This window comes from Rissa tridactyla, chromosome 3, assembly GCF_028500815.1.
Source record: "Rissa tridactyla isolate bRisTri1 chromosome 3, bRisTri1.patW.cur.20221130, whole genome shotgun sequence".
Classification (NCBI taxonomy): domain Eukaryota; kingdom Metazoa; phylum Chordata; class Aves; order Charadriiformes; family Laridae; genus Rissa; species Rissa tridactyla.
In genome coordinates this window covers 30,541,388-30,564,872 of record NC_071468.1, presented here as the reverse complement: position 1 = coordinate 30,564,872, position 23,485 = coordinate 30,541,388, and the positions used below count along the sequence as shown (strand labels likewise).

The 23,485-nt window shown below is 43.1% G+C and overlaps 2 protein-coding genes across 4 annotated transcripts in view; one reads left to right on the top strand and one right to left on the bottom strand.

Annotated features, from left to right (window-relative positions):
- TMEM247 (transmembrane protein 247) overlaps nucleotides 1-14,714 on the top strand; it is a 142,690-nt gene extending 127,976 nt beyond the window's left edge. Inside the window, exon 8 of the mRNA XM_054196136.1 lies at nucleotides 14,622-14,714. The gene's annotated coding sequence lies outside the window, so the exon portion shown is untranslated. The remainder of the gene's footprint in view (nucleotides 1-14,621) is intronic.
- The window catches only part of EPAS1 (endothelial PAS domain protein 1), an 80,978-nt gene that overhangs the window by 25,549 nt on the left and 31,944 nt on the right, over nucleotides 1-23,485 (bottom strand). For all 3 annotated transcript variants that reach the window (XM_054196128.1, XM_054196126.1, XM_054196127.1), the window contains exons 2-3: nucleotides 11,623-11,813; nucleotides 231-382 (exon numbers count right to left, since the gene is read on the bottom strand). In XM_054196128.1, coding sequence (XP_054052103.1) covers nucleotides 231-382; nucleotides 11,623-11,813 — 343 coding nt within the window. The remainder of the gene's footprint in view (nucleotides 1-230; nucleotides 383-11,622; nucleotides 11,814-23,485) is intronic.

Here is a 23,485-nt window from a genome sequence, read left to right as displayed (position 1 = left end):
AATATCTAGGAAGGCAAGTTTGCAGTCACCAAAGAGACTACAACTTTGATAGAAAGGGAGAGGGAAAACCCCCACTGTTGTTTGGTGTGCAGGGTACCTGCCTGAGAAATAAGACATTTTATTTCCAGACTTTTTGGCAGTGACACGCAGCTGTTTTTCTGCATTTAGGCATAGGACTCGATTCTAGGAATTGTATTACAAAGACAGGAAAGTGTTAGGGAACAAGTTACCTGGGTAAGACCCATGTATTTGTTGACATTCTCTGACAAAAAGATCATGTCTCCATCCTGTGTCACCACGGCAATAAATCCCTCCAAAGCTTTCAGGTACAAGTTGTCCATCTGCTGGTCTGCCTCTAGTTCATTCTCATTGTCAGCACATACTGAGAAAAAAAGAAAAAAAATAATGTAAAGCCTTCAGCACCCTACCCAGCCTTTTTCAACACAAGCACATCCAGTTAACAAGGCAACAAAACGTTTTTCTGCTGTTAGAATTTCCTTTCCACGAACCCCTCCTGGTGGGGCCTTCTGAACAGCGTATAAAAGGGATGTCCTTATCACTAGAAAGGCAGGAGATATTTTTCGAAACTTTCTGGAAAATACAATAGACCCTCTATTCACCTTTAGCGTGTTTCTGCAAGATGTATTTTCAGTACATAACGCCTATATACCCAGACATCTTCTTCATGCACATTCTTTTAGCCACGTGCAACCTTTCTGTCTCCTAACAGGCACGAGGCGTAGGGCAAATCTTACAGAAGGAAAGTAAATTTGTGCCTTCCTAACAAACATCTAACGGAAGACTTCTTCATCAGGTCAGGTTTTCTAAGAAGTTCAAATACTGTTCCTACAAAGTGTGCCTAAATAGAGCTCTCCACTCAGTATGGAGAAGTCTGTTAACACTACCCTTAGTAGAAAACGTAGAAAAACACTCCTTTGAAGTGCTTTTTGGGTAAACCTCTCTTTCATCCCATAAATCTCAGTATTCCTGGGAAAACACAGATCCATCCCACCGATACCTGCTTTTTCATCTGCAGACATCAGAACTCTCTATGCACCACTCCACCAAACCCTGACAAGCTTCGTCACCCACCTACGCTCCTCCTGTCCCTCAAAAGCAGGCGGCCCTCAAACCCCACTTACATCCCGTATGTTTGCCTATGCAGATTCACGAACCCAGTGCATCCTACCCGTTTTTGGGAAAGACATGCCACTGTTATGCTGAAATCTAAGGCTATGCTAGAATATTCATTGAAGCATTTTTTTGGTTACGCGTTTTCCCTGTTGCTTTTTGTCTGGGCTGCAGAGACACTTGACAGCACCCCGATGCCCTCGTTGTGTGTGCTCCACATTGCTCATCTCCTGCGACGGGGGGGGCGAAGCAGGCAAAGCTGCAAGCAGGCAGGGAGAGACACTGCTCCTCCTAATGCCAGTCACCCAAAGTGTCCACTCAGCACTCTTGCCTTTCCTCCTATGCTTTTAAGCATGTTTCAGCTCCATGAATAAGAAGCCTGCAGGAGATGATTTGTAGATGACTAGTATCAAAAAATTTCTGTGTAGGAGCAGGCCCATTCATTTCTTGACATGTTTTACATGAAACTTCTGGGATTTTTCCTCTTTACAGAACTATTTGCAGATATTGCATCTGGTCTGTGTACCTCAGACATGCTACGGTGAGCTTATCTTTACAGTTTCGTCAGTTAGCCTGCACATATGCAAGAACAAAAAAAACCCCTAATTGTCTCAGAATAACAGGCTCCAACCATACACTGCTGCAGCTAGGAAGCCATAGGTAAGTCCCATCTAGATCAAAGGTGCTCCATAGCCCCAGGGCAGCGAGGATGATCTGAGAGGAGCTGCTCTGTGCCCCTCCCTAGTGGCACAAGAGTGCTCCGGGCTGGAGCCACCACTGACTTTGCTGGCCAGAGGCTCCAGCCATAATTGCATCAGCCTTATTTGTCAGAACAGTGGGACTCAAACGAGTTTCTTGGAGAAGTTGCTCTTCTTTGTTGGTTTAATGTTGCAATTTCAGTGCACAGTTTTTCTTCTCTAGTACACACACTGTTAGCACTTGAGAAAAGTATTTCATTTTTGTTCTTTTCCTCCCTGAAACAGTACGTTCATCATTTTCCTTCATGTTTCTTGTCGAAATAATAATTTTGGAAGAAGTCTATAGCAGGAGTGGGGTATTACTTTGTAAAACATGATTAGAAGTGGTTTGGGTTTGGTATGTGTTTGGATAGGGAAGAAGCCGAGCCATAGTGCAGTTTTCACTTTGAAGTATTAATGAGTTACGATTAAAGGATGAGTTCTATCTATACACCTCCTGAAACTGCATCTGCTAGTGCCTAAGGATGGACAGTGAGCAAAAGGTGGAAGGATGAGCATTTGCAATGCAGAGCCCACTGAGTTGCCCTTTGGAACAGATGAGTGGTGACAAACATGATGCTGGCTGCTGCTTCTGCATCCTCCTCCTGCTCCTCAACATCCCTCCCCAGCAGCAGCCCGTTACCCATCGTGCAAACAAGGAAACAAACGGACTCAGCCCCAGAGCCATTGGGAGGCACTTCGTTTATCACCCTTTGCTTCTCAGCACGATCATTTGGTAGGAGGGAAGAGAAGATGCTCTCTGGGGATGGCCAGCACAGGCTGGGGATTTATCATTTTGTGTCCCTGCACTGCAATTATAACTACACGCGCAGGGGCCAGTTCCTCCTCAGTACAAAGCAACTGACTTCAGGAAATTACATCAGGGCTGGCATTTAAAATACAAAAAATACACAATAATATATTTGAATAGTATGCACTTTGACCATAATGACATTTAGGGAAGGAAAAAAAAAAAAAAAAAAAAAGGTAAGTGACCATCTGCTCCCAAGCTTGTTTCTGCTGTGTAAAGAATGTCAAGGGTCTTTTTTTACTTTTCCGGAAGCAAACAAATGGTTTATTCAGCAGGGATCATGGCTATAGCCCAAGACAATCAGCCAAGTGTGGGTTCAGAGAAAAAAAATGACTTTTCAGCTCTAACCCCAGAACCTCCTTTCCATTTTTTTTCCCAGCTCATTAAGTTTGCATTAACAAAACATGACCATTCAAAGGCAGGAAGGCTATTCAAAGCATTTGTATTCTTAAATGCCTCCAACAGTGAAAGACAAACACTTTACTTGTATTATCAGATGATTAAGTTTGCTTTTCCATGTATATAAATTATATTACTTATACAAACACATGCAGAGGACAGAGGATCGCTCACATCAGGGCTGCAGGTTCAAACCCTTATCGTCCTAGCTGAGCACTGCGCTTAAAGATATAATCAGCATTAAAGCACGTGATTATAGGGGTTTGTTGGATCAGAGTTCAACTATTTAATTAAAATTACCTTCATCCAGCTGGAGGAGTCTGTGATGCGGGCTGGGAGGAGGGAGGGAAGAGGGTTTGTGCTGCTGTGCACCCCCTCTCACATAACCCAAAAGCACAACTGAGGTGTTTTGCAGACACCCTCCACCTTCCCTGATAACTCAATAAACCCCATTGCGTGCCTGCCTTCCCCCTTAGCAGCCCTGGCCGCGGCAGGCAAGAGGAGCTGGCGGATACAGGTTTCTTGTAATAATTAATGCTTACATTTCAAAGATGGAGTGCGGAAAACATGGGCACCATCAGGCAGGTGAAAAGTACCTCCAGGGACCACTATGCTGCTGCCACCATCTCTTCCTTGCCTGTCCCCTGTGGGCATCCCCGGCAGCCTGCCCAGGGAAGCCCAGGCACGGGGGGCTGCACCAAAGTTGCTCACGTCTTCTGCTGTGTCCAGGTTCTTTATGGTGGTTGCAAACACACAGTCCCAGAAGCTGTCATCTGAGCTAAACCCCTGAAGCATGTTAACTACCTGAAGATCCTTAGTCTGCAGCAAAGAAATCATAGAATGGTTCACCATTCATAGAATCATAGAATGAAATCACCTAGTTCCAAACCCTCTGCCATGGGCAGGGACACCTCCCACTAGACCAGGTTGCTCAAAGCCTCATCCAGCCTGGGCTTGAACACTTCCAGGGATGGGGCATCCACAACCTCCCTGGGCAACCTGTTCCAGTGCCTCACCACCCTCACAGCAAAGAATTTCTTCCTAATATCTCATCTAAATCTACCCTCCTTCAGTTTGAAACTGCTACCCCTTGTCGTATCACTACACTCCCTGATAAAGAGTCCCTCCCCATCTCTCCTGTAGGCCCCCTTTAGGTCCTGGAAGGCTGCTATAAGGTCTCCCTGGAGCCTTCTCTTCTCCAGGCTGAACAACTGCAGCTCTCAGCCTGTCCTCATAGCATAGGTGCTCCAGCCCTATGTGCTGGGCATCATTGTGGTGGCCCTACTATGCCCTGTATCAGGTAACTTAGTATAATTATAGTAATATAAATAATAAAAAACAGTCCCTCATACAGCTACAGTTACAGCATTGTAGCTTGCTCCCTTTTCTCCTGTGAAAATCACTAGCTACTAGTACACAGAGGATATAACACCCATCAGGAGACTCATACATCAGAAGCAATTCAGTTATTGCCACTAGCAAAAATATGGTTTGCTTTAGAAAGAATCTATTTTGCAGAAGAAAAACAAATAAACCCATTGCTACTGCAAGCTACTACCAGAAATCCCCATTGTCTTTCACTTTGGCATAAGAAATTTCAGCTTCAGGTGGAAAAAAGTTGAGAAAGCTGGGGCCAAATGAAAGCAGGTTAGCATGAGGAGGTGGGGGCAGAACTTGGTTTCCAGTAGGTCTGAGGTCACTTTATCCAGGTAGCGGCACCACACGTAGACTTGACAGAATTTTCCAGGTCTTAAAGGGCTCAGTTTACCCTGATTTTTAGGTAGACATTTTGTCATCAGCAATGCTTTTCAAAAAAGCTGCAAACTAAATTTTGAAATAAGGATGCGTTTCTTCTTTTTTCCTGCAACTTTTTCCATCTTTACTAACGGGAGTATCTCAGTTCCGGCACCATGACAGTATAGCAGGGAGACTGGAGTGCAAATATGCCAGTTCAACTTTAAATTAATAGCACATTCAGCAGAACAAAGTACTGTAATATTATTGTTCATATTATAGTTACATTTATGGATCCCAGCCAAGATTGTGCTCATGTAGCACTGGGAAGCCTACAAAGGAGGCAGAATCCCTGTCTAGCTGTGATCGAGAGATCTTGAAACACGTCAGAGAGCCACAGAAAAGCGCAGTGCCCTCCCCGGGGCGACTGTCAGAGCTACAGCAGAACCGGGAGCAGAGCAACCGTGTCCCATGTCCCAGTTTGATGGGTCATCCACTCTTTGTACTACCCCAGGGCAGTATTTCTTGGCATCAAATTTTGATTCAGTATTTTTCAGTCCGTGTCTCAGTGTTCACCAGATTGTGGTAAATAGTTTTTATTCAGCTCTACTTTGAAAAAAATTCTAACCACCAAAGTAGAATTTACTCATCAACAAGAAACTTTGAACTGTAATGGCAAATGCTTATTGCAGTGTTTATGATAACCTTTTATGCTAAAAATAGCTCTTATAAACAAGCTTTGATTAATTCCCACTGTCAGGATGTGCACTGTTCCCAAGTTTAAGAACACTTTTTCCGTAGATGCTTGCTCATTTCCTTCAGTCCAACCTCTTGGAACGAGTCTGAAGGCTCAAAAACCAGGCTCTCTGTACAAGAAATAACTGCTCAGGTGTAAACAACCTCCTAGTAAACAGCCTATACTCCTCTCAACACCTTTGATCAGACTCAAAGGGGCCTTTTTGGTCAGTTCAAGAGGTAGATAGTGAGCAAAAGGGTTTTTACTGCAGGTCACACTGTCACCTCCACAGAATTTTCATGGCTTTGTCTCTAATGCTGGATCCTACAAGTACCAGAAAGTTGCTTGGATATTGTGCATAACAGACATCAGGCTACAGCTGCCACTCCAGAGGAGGGTTGTGAAAACCGCCTGACGCCAGTAGGTAAAAGTTAGGGAAGATCTAAGAGCAGCTCCATCCTGCACCAGAGAGCAGCTTTGAGACAGACTTGTCTCTTCCTGGTTTCTTGTTTTGCATCAAAGGAAAGCAACTGATTTTTTTTTTCCTTTTTCTTTTTTTCTGTTTTGACAGGGCAGTACATCCTGTTCAAGGGGATATTTTCAATGTGTTCAATAAAAGCTTTCAATTTAGATACATCAAGAAAAAGCTACTCTTAAACTTGAAGCTTCCTGAAGGGCTCTTATCTCCAAGTGCACAAGCAACTTTGATAAAGAAAACACTTATGTTAGCATTGTTTTGATTGCAGAGATTGTATCTAGCCAAATCATTTAGACGCTGCTCCCAGGAAGCTGCTTTGAGTCCTGTGGCCATCAGTGTTGAACGGTGGGACGCAGCACCCCATCAGCCCAGGCTTCCTGAGCCCCATGGGACCTTCTGGTGCACCTTCCCAGAAAAGGGACATCACTGCAAGCAGCTGAAGCACTCAGCACCCAGCTCCACTCTCACTCCTAGCAGACCGGTTGGCACAAACCTTTTTTTCCAATTTAATAAAAGCAAACAAGTAGACATGCTATTTTTAAAGCACTGTTTTATGCCACAATGGTCTGAGATTAGATGCAGCTTGTCCAGACATTCAAAAAACAATGCCCACATCATTTCTCCCTACAGTTTGTCCTCTCCCTTAAAAGCCCAGAGAAAAGCTATTTTTTCCCTTCTGCTCCCTGCTGGCTTTCCGGCTCTGTTGTCTCCCTCCCTTGAAACAACTTCACACTGGCTTCCTTGTGGCCTCCCTTCTCCCAAACAACTTCCCGTCTGCTTCCCCGTTCCCTCCCCATTTCTGCTGCTGTCTGTCTGCGTAGGACCAACTCCCATCCAGTTTCCTTTCCTGGATCTCTGCACAGAAAAGACACCCGGGTGGACCACACAATTGGGATGGGATTAAAGAAAGCCAATAAAATTGTGTTTGGCTGATTAGCCTGACTGAAAAAGACTGTAGTCCTGGCACACAGAAACTCACTAGTACCAAAAAGTTCCTGTAATGCCTTTAGCATCAGCGTGGTCCAAATAAACACTTAAAATTTTTAGTACCACATGCTAATGCCTATACAGGCTTCCTAAAGTCGATTCTCTTCCCCATATTCAGACAAAAAGAGACCATCTGAGGCAGCCTCAGCAACTACCACGATGTTAGCTGTTAAGCAAGATAGCCATTCTTTAGCAAAATACAGTTATTTCTCTTTTGCCACCTATTAACTCCCCCAGAAGCATTAAGCTAATTTACTAGCTATACTAGAGAATAATAGGGGACAAGTACTGCTATAAATTTTTCTGACTATACTAAAGGATATAAGATCCCAAACCCAAAAGCTCCACTACCGATAAGCATCAAACAGTCTATTTTCAGCAGCAACTTTATGGGATCAAAACCTTTACTTGAAATGAACAGAGATCAGTTCTAAATTTATCCCAAACATTTCAATGTGACGATGGCAAAAACGTATTATGCCAACGGAATTTGGAGGCATCTTGAAAAATATTTAAGACCATCATAATTAAGTGATATTTCTACTTAGCATTCCAATCATACTGTGTACTGTTCTGTGCACAACATGGAAACAGTATTATAAAGCTATTGTTTCAGTTTGCTTCCTGTGATACTAATCTCAATCAGGCCGTCAGACGAACAGCCTGCATTTCTAAATGTTAAAGGCTTCCTCTCCAACATTCCCACACAGAATTGCCTACTGTGAAAATCAAAGGGAAACGTGTTACTAAGTAAAGCAGCAACTTTTATAAAGCAAAACCTGGTATTTTTTACCCTTTTGAACTCTGAGATATACAACCAGCTATTTCCTATTATGATAGGATACAAGGGCCAAGCTCGGGCCCTGCAGCGCCTGCAGGAGACGTGCACCCTGCAATCCAGAAGCCGGGATTTTCCGAGGCACGTAGCGGGAGAGCTCTCAATGAGGGCTCAGATTCGTGGGCTCTGCCATTCACCTGCTGGAAGAATGTGGGCATACATTTCCCTAGGTCTTGGCTTCCTGACAGATAAATAATCATTATGCAGACACAGCTAGTAAAACAGCCCGGGTTACACAAGTGAAAAGCCCTATTCCAAGTCAGGGAAGAATAAGAAGGGGCATGAGACACTCGATGCCAGCGGACTGAGGCTGGCGAGCTGCCTACAGCCGTCTCTGAAATCCCATCTGGAGCATCAGCTTGCAGAAAGATGAGGATGCAGTCCCGGGAAGGCCCTTGCTCTCTCTGCTCCCAGCAAAACTGCTGTGAAATGAAGAGATGCATTCGCATTTGAGGATTGTGCCCACAAACACTAATATAAAATAAAATCTGCTGTACCAGTAGTTTTTGATAGAATAAATAATAAAAATGCTAATCAAGCGGTATTTTTTCTTTACTACCTTTTGAAGCATTTTTCAAGCTGCACTGCAAGCCTATTTTAGTGATGTTCTGTGTGTATATATATAAAAATATGCAGTAAATGTTATTTTAATGCCCCAATTAATGACAAAACAAATACTCCCACTTAACTCCTGTTTACACTAAGTGTCTAGCCCAAATAATCAAAACTATTTCCATGAAGACAACATAAAGCAAAGGGGGAGGCTGCAGGCTGGGGCAGGCATTTGCTTCTCATGCACGCTGCAGTTCTCCACCTCCCCATTTTCCCAGTTCCGTGTCAGAGATGACACAGTAACCCCCCGTGCTCCCCCGTCAGTCGAATCAGGCTCCTAAAATGCAATGCAGAATTAATGGCCAGATTCCAGTCTGCTAAACATGCGTGTGAAACGGGGACAGCTTTGCTTGAGGCTCAGAAAGGGTTTAGAGCAAAAGCCAGAATAAGAACGGAGCGTGGACGGGCGTCACACAAGCCCAGTGTCCATTTGCTCCTCACTCTTGTCAAAACATGACGAGCAGCAAATTTCTTCATCTGAGAGCCAAAAGGTGTATCAAAAACGTATCACTTTGAATTAAATCGGACGGCCTCCCAGTGAAAGCCAGTGCCCTTATAAACACTGACATTATTCAGAAGCCCACCATCAAAGACTTAAATTCTGCTTTTATAGGAAAAGATCAGAAATACAGCAACCATCAAATACTAGCTGTATTAAGCAGCTATTGTACAGCAATGGTGCTAATCAGTCCTGAAAGGTGGTATTTTTTGAACAAAGCTCACCTGCCAGAAATGCCTATATTCAATTTTACAGCCTTGTCTCCTGAGGGCAAGAAACAGTTCTCAACCTGACAGAGATTTACTCTGGCCAGAGCAGTACTCTACACCTGTGAACCTCTGGAGTTTCAGCAAGCGTAAACTGTCGGGGTCGGGCAATTGCATGAGGAAGAAATAATACTCTGAAGTCATTATTCCGATAAGGATAATGAAACTTCTCTCTCTGGTGCTACTTTATTCCAATGCCTGATAAATTTTATCTTGCAAATACTCAGGGCTTAAATTTTCAGCCTTCTTGTTTAGATTGGCTCATTTAAATGATGGCTATACTCAGAAGAATATAAGTAGCAGATGAGGTCTTTACCAGCAAACAGTGGTTTTCTGGCTTGAGTTCTTTCATTTCAGTGTATTCTCATTGTCAGAAAATAACATCCAGCTCTTCCAGAAAATCAGTCTCTTTCAAGTACCTTAAGTTCACTTCCTCAGAATAGAAGCACTAGAGATTTTAAAAACTTTATCTACATCCCCAGCGTCTAAAGATGCAGTGATGGACAAATCTGCATTTGACTAACAACAGATATTTTAATGAGAGGACTTACTCCAAGTCAGTATTTAGGCTGGGAAAGTGTGTCAGATTTAAGGTTAAGCAAATAACTAACATAGAGAAAGCCTGAAATTTTAAATCACATCTTGTCACTACTGTAACGTTTCATTTCCAGATTCCTTTCTAACTGCTGGGTCCTGGTGGTACTTCAGGAAAATGTAAACCAGCTAAATCACATTGTTTTTCAAACACTGTCACAGAAAAATCATATATGTATGTGTATGTATGAATATTATATTGAGTTGTCATCACTATCAAATTATATGAGCCTAAGCCTTAACACTAGAGAAGCACTAAAATGAATGTTTTATCTGTAGATTTTTTCCTCGCCAGGAACTGTATATGTAGTTGCAAATCTCACTTTAAACTTAGCAGTTTATAGGTAAGCAAATGTATTTTTCTGATGATGACAGCATCAAACTATTTCATGTCAAGTTTCACAGACACACACATTATTTGTATTATCTGTTACAGCCCTTCAGAAGTTTGCTTTTCCTATGCTGTGCCAGTCTTTAGTTCATGCCATATAAATATTTGAAAAGCTGAAGCTGTGTTTTTATGAGAAAGTTACTAACAAATTGGCTTGGCGTATGGCACGTTTAAGAACATTTGCCTATTTATTCAACTTCTTCAGGTATTAAATTACATGACAAAAATCAGAGATGATCTGCAAACACCGTTCAGCAAATAAACTTTTCACAGAAGTAAATGTTAAAGCCACATTCTATAAGCTAAGATGAAAATACCCACATTTTATACAATAGTCTTATCAGAACCCAAAAAAGCAACAAAAAAAAAAAGCACACGGAAGCAGAATTGAACTTGTCATATTTCTCAGACTAACCAACAACAAACCAACACCGTGCTCTTCCACAAATGAGATACTTCCTAATAACATTTATTAAAGTAATTGTTATGGCATGACTCAACTTTTCTAAAGAGAGGAAGTGCAATCGTGACCTTATCGGGAGTTTTGCCATTAATGAAGGAAAAGATGAAATTTTGGGTTTACCTTCCACAAACAATGCAGGCATTGTTTTGTTAACATATTCTGAACACTTATAGGTCACTGTGTGAAAGTTCCCCCAGAAACATCATTTGTTTTCATTGATCTCACAGGCTACTCAAACCACAGACTTGCATCAAAGTGATTATTCAAATATACATGCAAAATGAGAACACTGTTAATTTTATCAGTTTTCACGGGCTATGAAAACGATGCTGGTTCACATTTCTTACTAGTCCAACATGAGCAAGATTCTGATTACATAGAATGCATTCATGTTGAGTATTTAAAAGTTGTTTACTTTAGCTATCTTAGTCTGTCTTGTCATAAAAAAATCTACCTACTACTGATTACCAGTGCATAGCACAATTAGTCCTTTCAAACAAAATATTGGATGTTCAGAACTTCCCAGCTGCCTTTCGAATGCACTGGGCACAAAAGTGCTTGCTATGCCAAAAAATAAGCGTACTTGTTCCAGCATGGAAGTTTAAGTTGTACGTTTGAATTCTGAATCTTGTAACTGAGCTTAATAAACCACATTCAAGAGTTGTGAGAGTTTTTTAGAGGCAAAACTCATTGTTATTATTTTGTTAATGAAGACCCTATAAAACTATATCACTCAGATTTTTCTATCCCACTTAAAATACATAAAATACATAATTCTGATGAAAAAAACCCCCACCAACCTATCTTTAAACCTAGTTGTATCCTTACAACACAGGCAGCTGTGTCCTGTTCTCACTTTAGGACCAAGTACTCAGAGAAGAACACGCACAATTCTTACCAAGCTGCCATCAACTAGCATTGACAACTTCTTTCAGCCAGATCTTACCTGAAGACAGAAGCTTGTGAGTGCGTAGGAAACTGATTGCCAGGCGCATTATGGAGGCCTTGTCCAGGTGGGAACTGATGTTGTGAGGCAGGGGCAGTTCATGTGCCAGTTCATAGAAAACTTCAGTTTCTTTGCTTCTTCTGCATCTTGCTGCATCTCTCGATTTCTCCTTCCTCCTTTCAGAACTGCTCCTGGTAAGTAGAGAAAGAAAAAAGCATTTCTTCAAATCAATTCACAACCTGAGAGAGGCATTTACAAGAGTAAACCTTCTCAGCAATGAATCCGTTCTATCAACTGGTTTAAATCAACTGACCAGACTTTAGTATCTATTTGCTCCTTTTAAAATGGAAATTAAGAAAGGACTGCCACAGCTGGAAAGGGCTCCGATTCTACAGAAGTCAGCCTTTGGACACCCTGGATCCCCGTTGAGTGTAACAGGATCAAGATCTGCCTTAGGAGAGAGATTTGAAACGAAATAGCAAACTATCATTCCTGGGACTCAGGAAACGTTAAAAATAAAATTTTGTTTGTTCAATCTAAATTAATTGACTTGAAAAATACTCTGGGATGACGTGACAATCCATTTTAAAGCTGAAACAATTACAGTGCATATGACTGTGTCGTAGATATTTCAGTGTCGTAGAATTTCAATAGCTGTACCTCACATTAAAATAAAAGTAATAATAGGGTATCAAACTATGTTTGTATATAGAACTGTCCCAGCTCTTAATCCAACACTATTCTGGAAAACCACCTTTTCTTGACCATGAAGGATACAAAATGGGAAAGAAAATACTGTTGTTTGCAAGAATAGCTTCGTAGAAACTATTCTAATTAAATCACCATCTCTCCATTGTCTATGAAAATAGATTCCTTCTTGAGTAAAATAACATGACTGATAGAGTCAGCCTCCGTCAAACTCCGCAGAGAACAGAAGCGCAGGAAATAATGAAGGGGAAGACATTTTATGAAGCAAGTATGCAAAATGAAGCCACTGAGGGACATAAAGCTAAATTTAACACACGAGAAATATGAGGGCTATACGTATAATGGATCTGGGATAGGACAGTTTAATAGGGAGCTTCACTGACTCTAAGGTTCTTTCATAAAATATAATTCTGATTTCAGAACATGAAGAACCTGAACCCATTCAAAACTATCAGCTATTTCAACCCCATGTAGCTCTGCTGATGCTACAAATTTCCTTCACTTGCACAAGTTGAGGTTTTGCACCTTAGTCACGCCAACACAAAATATTTATTTTCAAGCAGAGTCCTGTAATGCTGTATCAGTGAAAACAGCACAGCTTGGATGAGCACAGAACAGGGTGCGGAGAAGATCAGCCCTGCCATTTTTGCTGTTGGGGCTGCACATTCATTTCTAGAATCACCAGTGGCAGCTCTCCGTTTGCAAGGCCGCCTAAAAATGAAGCAGCTTATAAGCCACTTTTTTCCAATGTCAGTATAAAATAATAAGAACTAAAAATGGAGCAACTGGAAAAAAATAATAGTCCTATCAAAATGGGATATTTCAATAAATATATTCTTTGTGTGAAGATAAGGAAAACAAACATTAAACGCATCACTTAATCCTAGAAATGTTCCAATCACAGCTGGTCTTATATAAAACTGCATAAAATAGAAAAAAGAGTATTAATAAATAGTAATGTATTCTAAAGAAGACAATCATTTCTAGAAGAGCTAGGCTGTCTGCAAAAGCTTCTAGCATGGAAATTGCAAGTGGCTTCATAAATTAGAAAGGAAAAAGAGTCAGGGTGTGTATTAAATGCTAAGAGTAAAGTTACAGAAAGGTGTTTGCTGGGCCCTAGGCAAGGCTGGGCATTCAACACGGTTATCCAAACCAGAAATGTGCTCACCACACATCAGTAAGGCCCTCGTGCTGCAAAACACGTGGAGCTAGTCATATGTTTAGGGATCAGATAGGTGCCCGCCAGTGGGTGTGCTAACAGGGCAAGGGGCCTCATAAATGCTTACGGTATCTTCTCAAGATCCATGATCAGCCCTCAGCAAACCTCTTTCACAATTATTTTGCCTGAGGTGAATATTTTCTAACATGGCATCTGTTACAGGAGGTACGCATGGGATGCGGCCTACACACATTTTGGTACATAACGGCAGGATCCAACTTTGGTAATGACTTCAGGGCATCGCTGAAGCGAACATTGACCCGCCCAAGTTTGAACATAAAGAATCAGATATTCTCAAAGTGACACTAACTCCTTACTTTTATGATTGCCAAGTAAAAGTCATACTACATCCACATAAAAAAAGTCCCTTCATACAGCTGTCTGAGAACATACAACAGAAAATGCCCCATGCCCTCCCAGGGCAGGTGTTGGGAACGGGAGGGCTATGTGAACTACTTACACCGATGATTCTTTCAGAAGTACGTCTTGCTCTCTATAAAGAAAAATGTCTCTACATTGTGCCTATAAAGATGCCAGACTAGGAACAAATCTTTGCCGTTTCTAATTCTACCAATGAAATAAAAGAGTAGAAACAAAACAAAACCAAACAGAACAAAGACTACATGGGAACATTTGTGAGAATTTCCAATTGCAGCTTAGAAAATTTAACTTGCACCATAAATGTTTGAGCTCTGCCGTAAATCTAGAGCCCACAATTTTCACATTAGAACCAGCTTGGGCAAAACAAGATCCAATCCCTCCTCGTTTAAATATGGAACTTTGGGAACCAAGGCCAAAGCCGTGTCGCAATTCCTGCTGTAAAAACGGGTTGTATAAGACAGGGTCTCTCATGACGCCACTCTGGCCACAAAGAAAAATATTTAGTTTTGCTAACCTCTGTAAATATAATTTTGAAGTGTGGCTAATAAGACAAGCTGGTTTCATTAACCATGGGTTGCTCAAGGTTTCTAATAACTAATGCTATGAGCAGAGAATGATTTTTTTTTTCCCTCTGTGCTGCAAATGCTTTCCCTCAACACTGCTTCTGACTGTCATGCCTGTTTCTCTGCAGAGAGACATCGTCGTTTATGACACACCGCATGAGAACTTTCTCACATCAGAAAACAGGGGGAGGAATCGGTCTGCCTGGTTGATTTCAAAAGACTTTCTTGCTCACCCATTATCATTTTAAATAAACAAACAATTTGCTTGTCAAGCATTTCCCCCCTGTAGCTTCCTGCACCTCAATGTTCCTCCTCATCTTCTCTCCCCCAGCACAGCCTCCAGTCGCGTTGTGACTGTAGCCAGCCCAGCACAAGCAACACCAAGGGGGGTCCAAAACAGCCCCAACACCCCCTGCTGCTTGCCCTACACAGCTTCCCCTCCCTCCCAGCAGACATAGAATCATGGAATCATAGAATGGTTTGGGTTGGAAGGGACCTCAAAGATCATCTGGTTCCAACCCCCTGCCATGGGCAGGGACACCTCCCACTAGACCAGGCTGCTCAAAGCCCCATCCAGCCTGGTCTTTAACACTTCCAGGGATGGGGCATCCACAACTTCCCTGGGCAACCTGTTCCAGTGCTCACCACCCTCACAGTGAAACATTTATTCCTGATATCTAATCTAAATCTACTCTCTTCCAGTTTTAAGCCATTATCCCTCGTCCTATCACTACATGCCCTTGTAGAAAGTCCCTCTTCAGCTTTCTTGTAGGCCCCCTTCAGATAGTGAAAGGCCGCAATAAGGGCTCCCTGGAGCCTTCTCTTCTTCAGGCTGAAAAACCACAACTCTCAGCCTGTCCTCACAGGAGAGGTGCTCCAGCCCTACGCCTGCTTGCTGTCCCTCCCAGGGACACCCCTGTCACAGACGGTCCTTCTCTGCTTACTTGCCCTGGTTGCAAAAGCCCCCAAAAATTGCAGTTGAGTGACAGAATTCTGGCACAAAAAGCAGTATTTTCACAGTTTTCATTTACAGGCAGCAGGACATGAAGTCTCTCTGCAGTTAGCCCCATTTTATGCCTGGGATTAGCATTTTACCCAGGCAAAGCTGGACTACCCACAACTTGAGAGTGAAAATGTCACCACTCAACAGCCTGCCCTTTTGAAGGCCAGGAGGAAAGGCTGACACCGAATCCCCTTCGCACATCATTAGGGCAATAGAAAAAAGGCCCAGGCTCTAGCTAATGCATGAATCATTCCCTCCTAGCACATAAACCACCCACTTATGTGGCAAAAAAAGAGCACACGTGTGCGTCACTGCTGGGAGAAAGTGACGCAAGCAGGAGCAGAAACCTCCCTCACCCAAACCTGTGTCAGATTTTTAAAAGCACAGAGGGGAGAGAGGGGAGAAATGACCACAAATGAACCCCCCCATATACTGGTGTAAGGCCCAGAGGTATGGCAGGGGAAGCTTCCCAGGAGCTCCCCGACACTCATTCCTTCAGGAATCCTGGGATCTGGCAGCATCAGGCCCCGCTCAGCCACACGCGCACCCCTCACATTGCAATCGCAGCATGACCATTCCCTACAAAACAACTACGAAGGAATGGAGACATTCAAATCTCTGCCAGAAACAGGGTGACTGAGCTGAGGGATAGGCCCAGGGACTCCACTCAGGACTTGGCTGGGCAGAGGCTGGTCGGGAGGCTGGAGGAGAAGGAAAAGGAAGGCGCCGCTTCCCAGCAAAGATTCTCCCAGGGCTGCCAGACAATGCTGTGGGGCCACAGCACTCACACATGTGCAAGCCGAAGGGACTGGAAGAGTTTAGGCATTACAGGCAGCTCCCTGCCACAGAACACAACTATGGCACTGTACCCCCGGGACGGCTGCTTACATGATTTCCCACTCCCTCCTGGCCATGTTTAGTTTGCACTCTAAAAATAGAATTTATGGGCCAACGCATGTGAGCAAAGATGACAAGCAACTGGCAAGTATTTGCTCTCTCAGGTGAAGCTCCTGAATTTTCAGGAGCAAAAGCTCTCCATGCTTTCTCCCAAGAACCCAAACAACAAACCAGTCCCCAAGGGTACACCCACTCACAGGAACAGAGCATGCAATCCCACCCGCTGGATGGAAGCATCTGAAGCAGTGTAAGAATGCCTTGCACAGATCCCGGGAGCCGGATTCCTATCCCCTTGCTCATCTCCGACAGCCCCTTGCGACACAGCTTCACTGAAATCAGCAGGAATGACTGCAGACAAAGGTCTTGCACACCCGGGGTGAAGATCATAATCTCTCTTTCCAAAGCCTCTCTTACTGCAGGACTGGAAACTCCAGGCACAGCAACTTATTGGCAAAACCTGAGGCCCCATGTAACCCACCTGGCTTAAATACCCTTGGAAAATATCATGTCATCTTAAGGATTGTCACTCACTGCTGTGATGGCTCTGGACTCTGGCAGCCGGGAAAAATGCTGGGGCAACCAGCCCTGGCCAGGGGCTGTGCTGCCGCCACTGCCCTCCCTGTCTGGGCACCCACAGAAGGTACCTGTGACCCACACACAGCGGGGATCAGCCCCACAAACACTGGGGCAAACAGACCACCCCCCGCACAGAATCTTAGGCGCAAGCATATGGTGTCACTTGCTGGTCTGTAGTAGGGTTAGATACCCACACAACCCTCCTCGTCTCAGCAGAGAGGGACTGCCCTGACATTTCGGTACTGTTTCCACTGGCTGTGACCATACTCGCTCTCTGCAGTCTCAATCCTACCAGTACTTAATTCCTCACAAGTAATCCCTGCCCACCAGCTCCACCCATACATCTCCCTGGTCCTTCCAGCATGCAGTTACCCCCTCAAAGCCCTTGGTACCCACTCAGCCAATAACGGTGCCGGATGGTCAGCTTCAGCGATCTTCCCTTCTGTCAAGGACATCGGTGGCCTCCTTTAAACTGATGGAGGGGACTTGCTGAGATAGCAATCTTCTGCTCAAGGTTTCGCTGCTCTCAACAAGTCTATATGGGTCGATACTTCGGTTGTGTACACACACGCTTGCTTGTTTAAGACTAAGCAGCACAGTAATTGCACCGAATTACACTCCCACCTTGTAGGCTCCAGATCACAGAAGCTTTTAGAGAAATCGTAATCCGCACCTTGCATAAAAATACCTTGTATATAATCTGGTAGCCTTCGCTAGTACATACATACTGCATGACACATTCGTACAACGCTTTGAAATACACAGTTCAGACTGACTCGCTTCAGTTTACTTCATGATTTTGGTGACCCTTGGACTTTGCTTCAAACTGCCATGTATGCAAGTCAGTAAACCAACAAGCATATTACTTTATATCCAATGGCTGGTTATTAAATGTATCTAGCTCCAGCACTTTAAAGGTCAAGAATCCACAGTTAATTAAGCTGTCACATGAAATTTCTGTACTAAGTGTGCATTTCAAACAGTTTAGAGTTAAAGCTTCAAATGCTAACTTGCAGAACAAGAAAAATACGTTCTAGGGATGCAAAGATAAGAAAATACAGTACAAAAAATGAAAAAAATGATGAGACATTTAGCATTAAAAAGATTTTCTAATTCAAACCAGTAAAAACTCAATAAAGATATTTTAACAGGCAGCACTCTTAGATAACAACACAGATTTATTTCAATCTAGAAAATCCATATTTTGCTGTGTGTTTATATTTTCCTTTGCCTTCTGCTTGGCAAATGCTTAGATGATTTAAACCAGCACAATATCTAAACAGGAGTTTCGCTGGCTGTGAGGCACTCACTCCATAGCTATCTTGGAACCACACTGCTTGCATAGACACCAAGCAGCCAGCGGTCATGCTTACTTAGCCTTAAAATTCCTTTTAAAAGTATTTGTAACCATTCTACCTGATGAGCAGTTTATTCTGGATGGCATGCTGTGCTTTTGAAAGCCCCCCTCCGGTAAAGTAATAAAAGTGACCATGAGTAAATAAAAACTGTTACAAACAGCAATTTACTCGCTCACCAGGAACTTGGGCCAAACTATGAAAGTTGTGAATGAAACCCATACACAGTGCCATACAGATCCCTCCTTATACCTCTTTCCAGTGAAAATAACTATTTCTAAAGTCTGAGAAGACCCCAGATGCTCAGGTTCAGCACAGCAGCAAGGACGATAGGAAGGGGAAGGACATAGAGTTATTCTTGGATTAAGAAGGAAAAAAATGGCTCGAAAATACATGGAGTGCTCATGACTGTTAAGTGCTGAAACAGCGTTGCCGCACATTGGGATATGGTACCCAGTACACAGACAAACGACGCCAAAATGAGGAATTCATTAATAGAGGAAATGAGAGTTCGAAGGTAACAAGAAAACCTACGAACAGAAAGGGCTATTACAAAAATAAGGAAATGAAATACCTTCCACCCTTCCTTTAAAGCTGCCCTAACTTACAGTAACACCACTGACTCCTTGGTTTGATGGGGGGATTCCTAGTGCTTCTGTACATACCCACTAAATAACAAATCACTGCTAGTTCTGTAAAGCTTGGCACCAGCTGCCATATCAATATGTGATGCAATAATTTCCTCAAAGTTTAAAACCAAAGGCAGATGACAGTCAGGAAAATGAGAAATATGAGCGTCTCAGGGACAGACCAGGGAAGAGATTGTGTTAAGGGCGAGGAACTCATTTCCATTCTCATTAGGCCTTTTCAAGGGATGCTTGGCACAATGACAAGGGGCTTGGCTAGTACAACTAGAGTATCAAGAGATGAGGCCTTAGTGAATACCAGACTTTTGCTGTCACTGAGCATATTTATGATTCACTAAGTCCATGTCATCCTAGGACCACCACAGCTGACAGTAACACAGCCAGGAATATGCTTTCTTCAATGGGGAACACACCAGCTCTTTAGACAGGATAAATTTCATATGAACTTTAAAACCACATTTAAGACTGGAACTTCTCCAACGCCTGAAGCTCTGATGGTGCCTTTAGTCTTAATAATTAAGCTGTACTCGATTTGTATTTTATTTATTTTCATAAACATTCCTGGCTGAGCTGCTGAGACAAAAAGCATTACACCGATACAGTTTTAAAGTGCTTATACCACTAGCATCTTTTTTTTATACCACTAGTTGCATTTAAAGATGCTACTAAAAAAAACCAAACACTTTGCACCTGCAATTAAAAGTATCATTGTGAATACTGAAGTTGTCACTTCAGCAGCTGAATAGTACTTTGGGAATTCAATGTTGAAAACCTTACTGAAGCTGCAGGAGCACGTATTTTTTAAAAGCATGTAGGTTCACAATATGTCACCAGAGTCTGATAAATTTAATCACAGTAAGCAAAACAACGTCTACAGGATTTATGTTCTACCATTTTCTCTCTAGTTTTATGAGTACCTTGAACCAGAAAGATAAGTATTAGGATTTCAGGAGCCATTAATCTGGTCCTGGATTATTTTATGATGCTGCCGTGAGTGCAGCCCGTCCTGCAGTCGCCACGCCAGCATGAGCCTGGTACCTCGGAGGACGTGCCGAACACGTTGCTCCCGGGGCAAGGCACAGCCCCGTGGAACCACGGGAGGAGGCCCACAGCGTGCAGAGGAGATGCCAGGCTGCTGTTTGATCAGCAGTTAGGGCAGACAGAGACATTGTCTTTTTGCCTTTTTAACCCATTTCCTGCATTAGGGCTAGATGGCAGAGAGACTTTTCTCACGGCTTAGTTTTCAGGCAGAGCAGTTTCCTGCTCCAAGTCACTGCACGCTCAGCAAGCCCCAGTGCCAGTCATAGAAAGGGTCAGGACAGCTCTGGATCACTCCTGTAAAGCTGCTGCAGCCCACACTTAAAACAGGTAAGTAAAACACTTCCTCCATCTTCCCAAATAATAAGGAACTTTGGAGAGAAACAAGCAGCCCAGCGCACGGTCAAATTGCAATCAGAGGAGCACAAAGGCAACTAAAGTCTGTCTTCCCTGCCCCCCCCCCCCACAAGACTCATTTTGCACTGCTCTGCTCCATCAAGATACGGGATTGTGGATTCCTTCCCTGTGGCAATCAACTCTTTGATACCAGCCAAGATATGGCAAGTTTCAGAGATAACTTGTGGACTAAAAAAGCCCACCACCAAACCCACTAAACAAAGCTATAGAAAGGACTGTTTTAACGTTGGCCAAAACTGAACTTGCTTTCAAATCAGCAAATTTTTTGGGGGTGATAAATGTACCACTCTGCTTTTCTTTACAATTTCCACTTAGACATTCAAGAGTCCCTGCAGCACAACTAGAGCTGGGATCGCACTGCAGCAGCAGGGATAAGGTTATGACAACGCACAACCCGAGATCTCTATCAATGATTTGTGTTTGAGAGATTACAGATCCTTATCTTGTGGTATTTCTTGTAGCAATCAGTCAATTTTGACAGCTAATCTAGAGGTCCATACATATTGTTGCTCAGACGCTCAGCAGGTATTGCTAAGATCTGTTTTCAGATAACCCAACTATTTACCTACTCTAAAAAACACATACCAAAGGATGTGCTTTATCTCTTCACCAGCGGGTTAAAGCTAAAGGTGAACGAAGTGCAATTCACAGGCCGGAGGGGGGTCCAGAAGTTAAACTCAAAACCAGACTCATTTTTCACATGGGGCACTGACCACATCCCAGCCCATACCAAACCACAACCAGCATTATTTATCAAGATGGTGCAACTACAGGTAAAAGAGGACAATTTTTCAATTAAGCTTTATTTCAAGCCTAAGGGACAAACATTGCCATCACATGATTTTACTATCAGTGGCTCGCGTACCTACGCTTCAGCCTCCAACCCGTTCAACCGTAAACAACTGGAAGAGTAATGCCAAAAATTGTTGACAAATCCCAAGTTTTATGATCTCACGCTGTGTTATGCCTTGGGCAATATCCACCAACATTTGTGGGTGGAAACCCTGGCGCTTCAGCAGGCTCAGACCAATGTCCCACGACATTTTATCTCGTGGCGGTGGCACATTGCTGACAGGCTCACAGAAGGGGCCCTTGTGGGTAGGAACAATGAGAGAGGCACACACAGCACCGGAAATTGGGTGGTGACCACCAAGGGCTGGAAAAAAAGCCTCTTTCAAAGGAAGGTCTTTGAAAACATTCATTACACCCCACCCAGCTATTTTCACTACAATATTTCAGTACATAAAAACAACACAGAGAAAACAAACAGCCCACCCTTCAATATGTTGTAGGTTCTCCAGCCCCTGAAAAGAAATCAGCAAGCCATAAAGACGCAGAGATCTTCACCAAACAGAGCCATGTAAGAGGTCTGCAAGCATCCACAGAAATCTCCACCACCACCTTTCTTCTCTCATGCATCTCAAGGCTGTCTATGTAAGCAGACTCAACTAAACATCTTTATTTCCAGAGTAAAGTCATCAAAATTTTAAACAGTATTTGCTGGTAAATAAAGGACAGTGAGCATTTATAGAGATCATAAAGTAAATATATTGTCACAACTTTAAAAATTGTTCTATAAGTGAATGACCCTCCACAATGCATTTCAGCTGTGATTTTCTTTTGCTAATTCTGCCAAATAAAACAGTGGTTAGAACTAATAAAATATTTAAGATAAAACAACCGCAAGACAGAAAAGGAGCTATGAAATCAACCCATAATGAAACAGGTCTCGGAAATCAGCAGACAGTGGAGGCCAGTCTTTGAAGGTACAGAGGCTGTGCTCTCACACAGGCCTGTCTCCTGGTTACCAACAGAGCAAAGATCAAGCAGGTGAAGTTCCCCCACCTTGAGAACACAAGAAGAGGTGGTTCTTCTTCTAAGGCTCTGGGCTGCTCTCTGATGATGCCCTCTGCAGCACCCAAGTTCAGTATATAAAGAGGGCTGAGTATCTACAAAGGAAATTTGTCCACTTCATGTCACTTTGTTTCAAGCCCAAGGACTCTGCGTTGGATGCTCCGAAGACAGCAGTGGTGGTGCACAGCAGCTCAAGATGAAAATGCTTTGCCTCCTTTAGAGAACGCTCAGAGTGATCATCAAAATTATTTTGCGCCATTGCCTGTTAATAAGCCATGCCTTGTTCTTCCAAAATGGCAAACCTTCTATACACTCTTGCTAATAAAGTTAAGAAAACAGCTCTTGCAATAAAATCTTTGTGAAATAATGCTGATCCTTCTTTACCTTTTGGACCTTAATCATTTCAATGTGCGCTTGGTTATGGTGGAATTTAATGGTTTCTCCCCCTCCATCTCTTGGCCACTTGTAGCCATCCATTCACAGCAAGAAGATGGATGTCCAGAAAGACAGATTAAACAGCCACTTCTTTGGCAAGCAGGGAATAATAATTCTTGAGAATAACAATACAGACGCTCTAAATTTTGATCATTCCATGTAATGCAGTTTCCTCCACTTCCTGCAACAACGATCAAGTGCAGATCCTGAGAGCCAGGCTACATTTTTTGCCCTCTGGGGTGTCAGTTTTGTCTGTACAAACATCCCGGGACACAGCTCATTCTTACTTCCTGCTTTCTTTTCAGGGGGCTGTTATTTTATACAGTAGCTCTTTAATTGTCCATCTCCTCTTAATTAACGCATTGGGTAAACTGAAATAGGGATAACTTCCCGTGCTGTGATTTTGATCTCTCATTAGTATTTAAGCCTGACACTAGTTGGTAAAAATCGAAGATTTTTTGAGCTGGGGTAAATTATATTCTCCCCTTACTACGAGGGAAAAGGATTGAACCAAAGGGTCAGGCCAGAAAACCAGCACTTCAGCAAAGTTAGGAAATTTTTCTGCATTTCCAGCTAAACTCAGGGGCTGGAGCGATACAACTTGGGGTCAAGCAGTGCCTTTCCTGCCCACCTCACGGCACACACCTTCAGCCGCTGGCAGAGCCCCAAGGAGCCCTCTCAACTGCTGACCTGCCTCTCGGCACCCACTGCCGCGGCAGAAGCCAGGGGGGCATCGAAACTCCGGTGCTCGAGGAGGAAACAATTGTGGT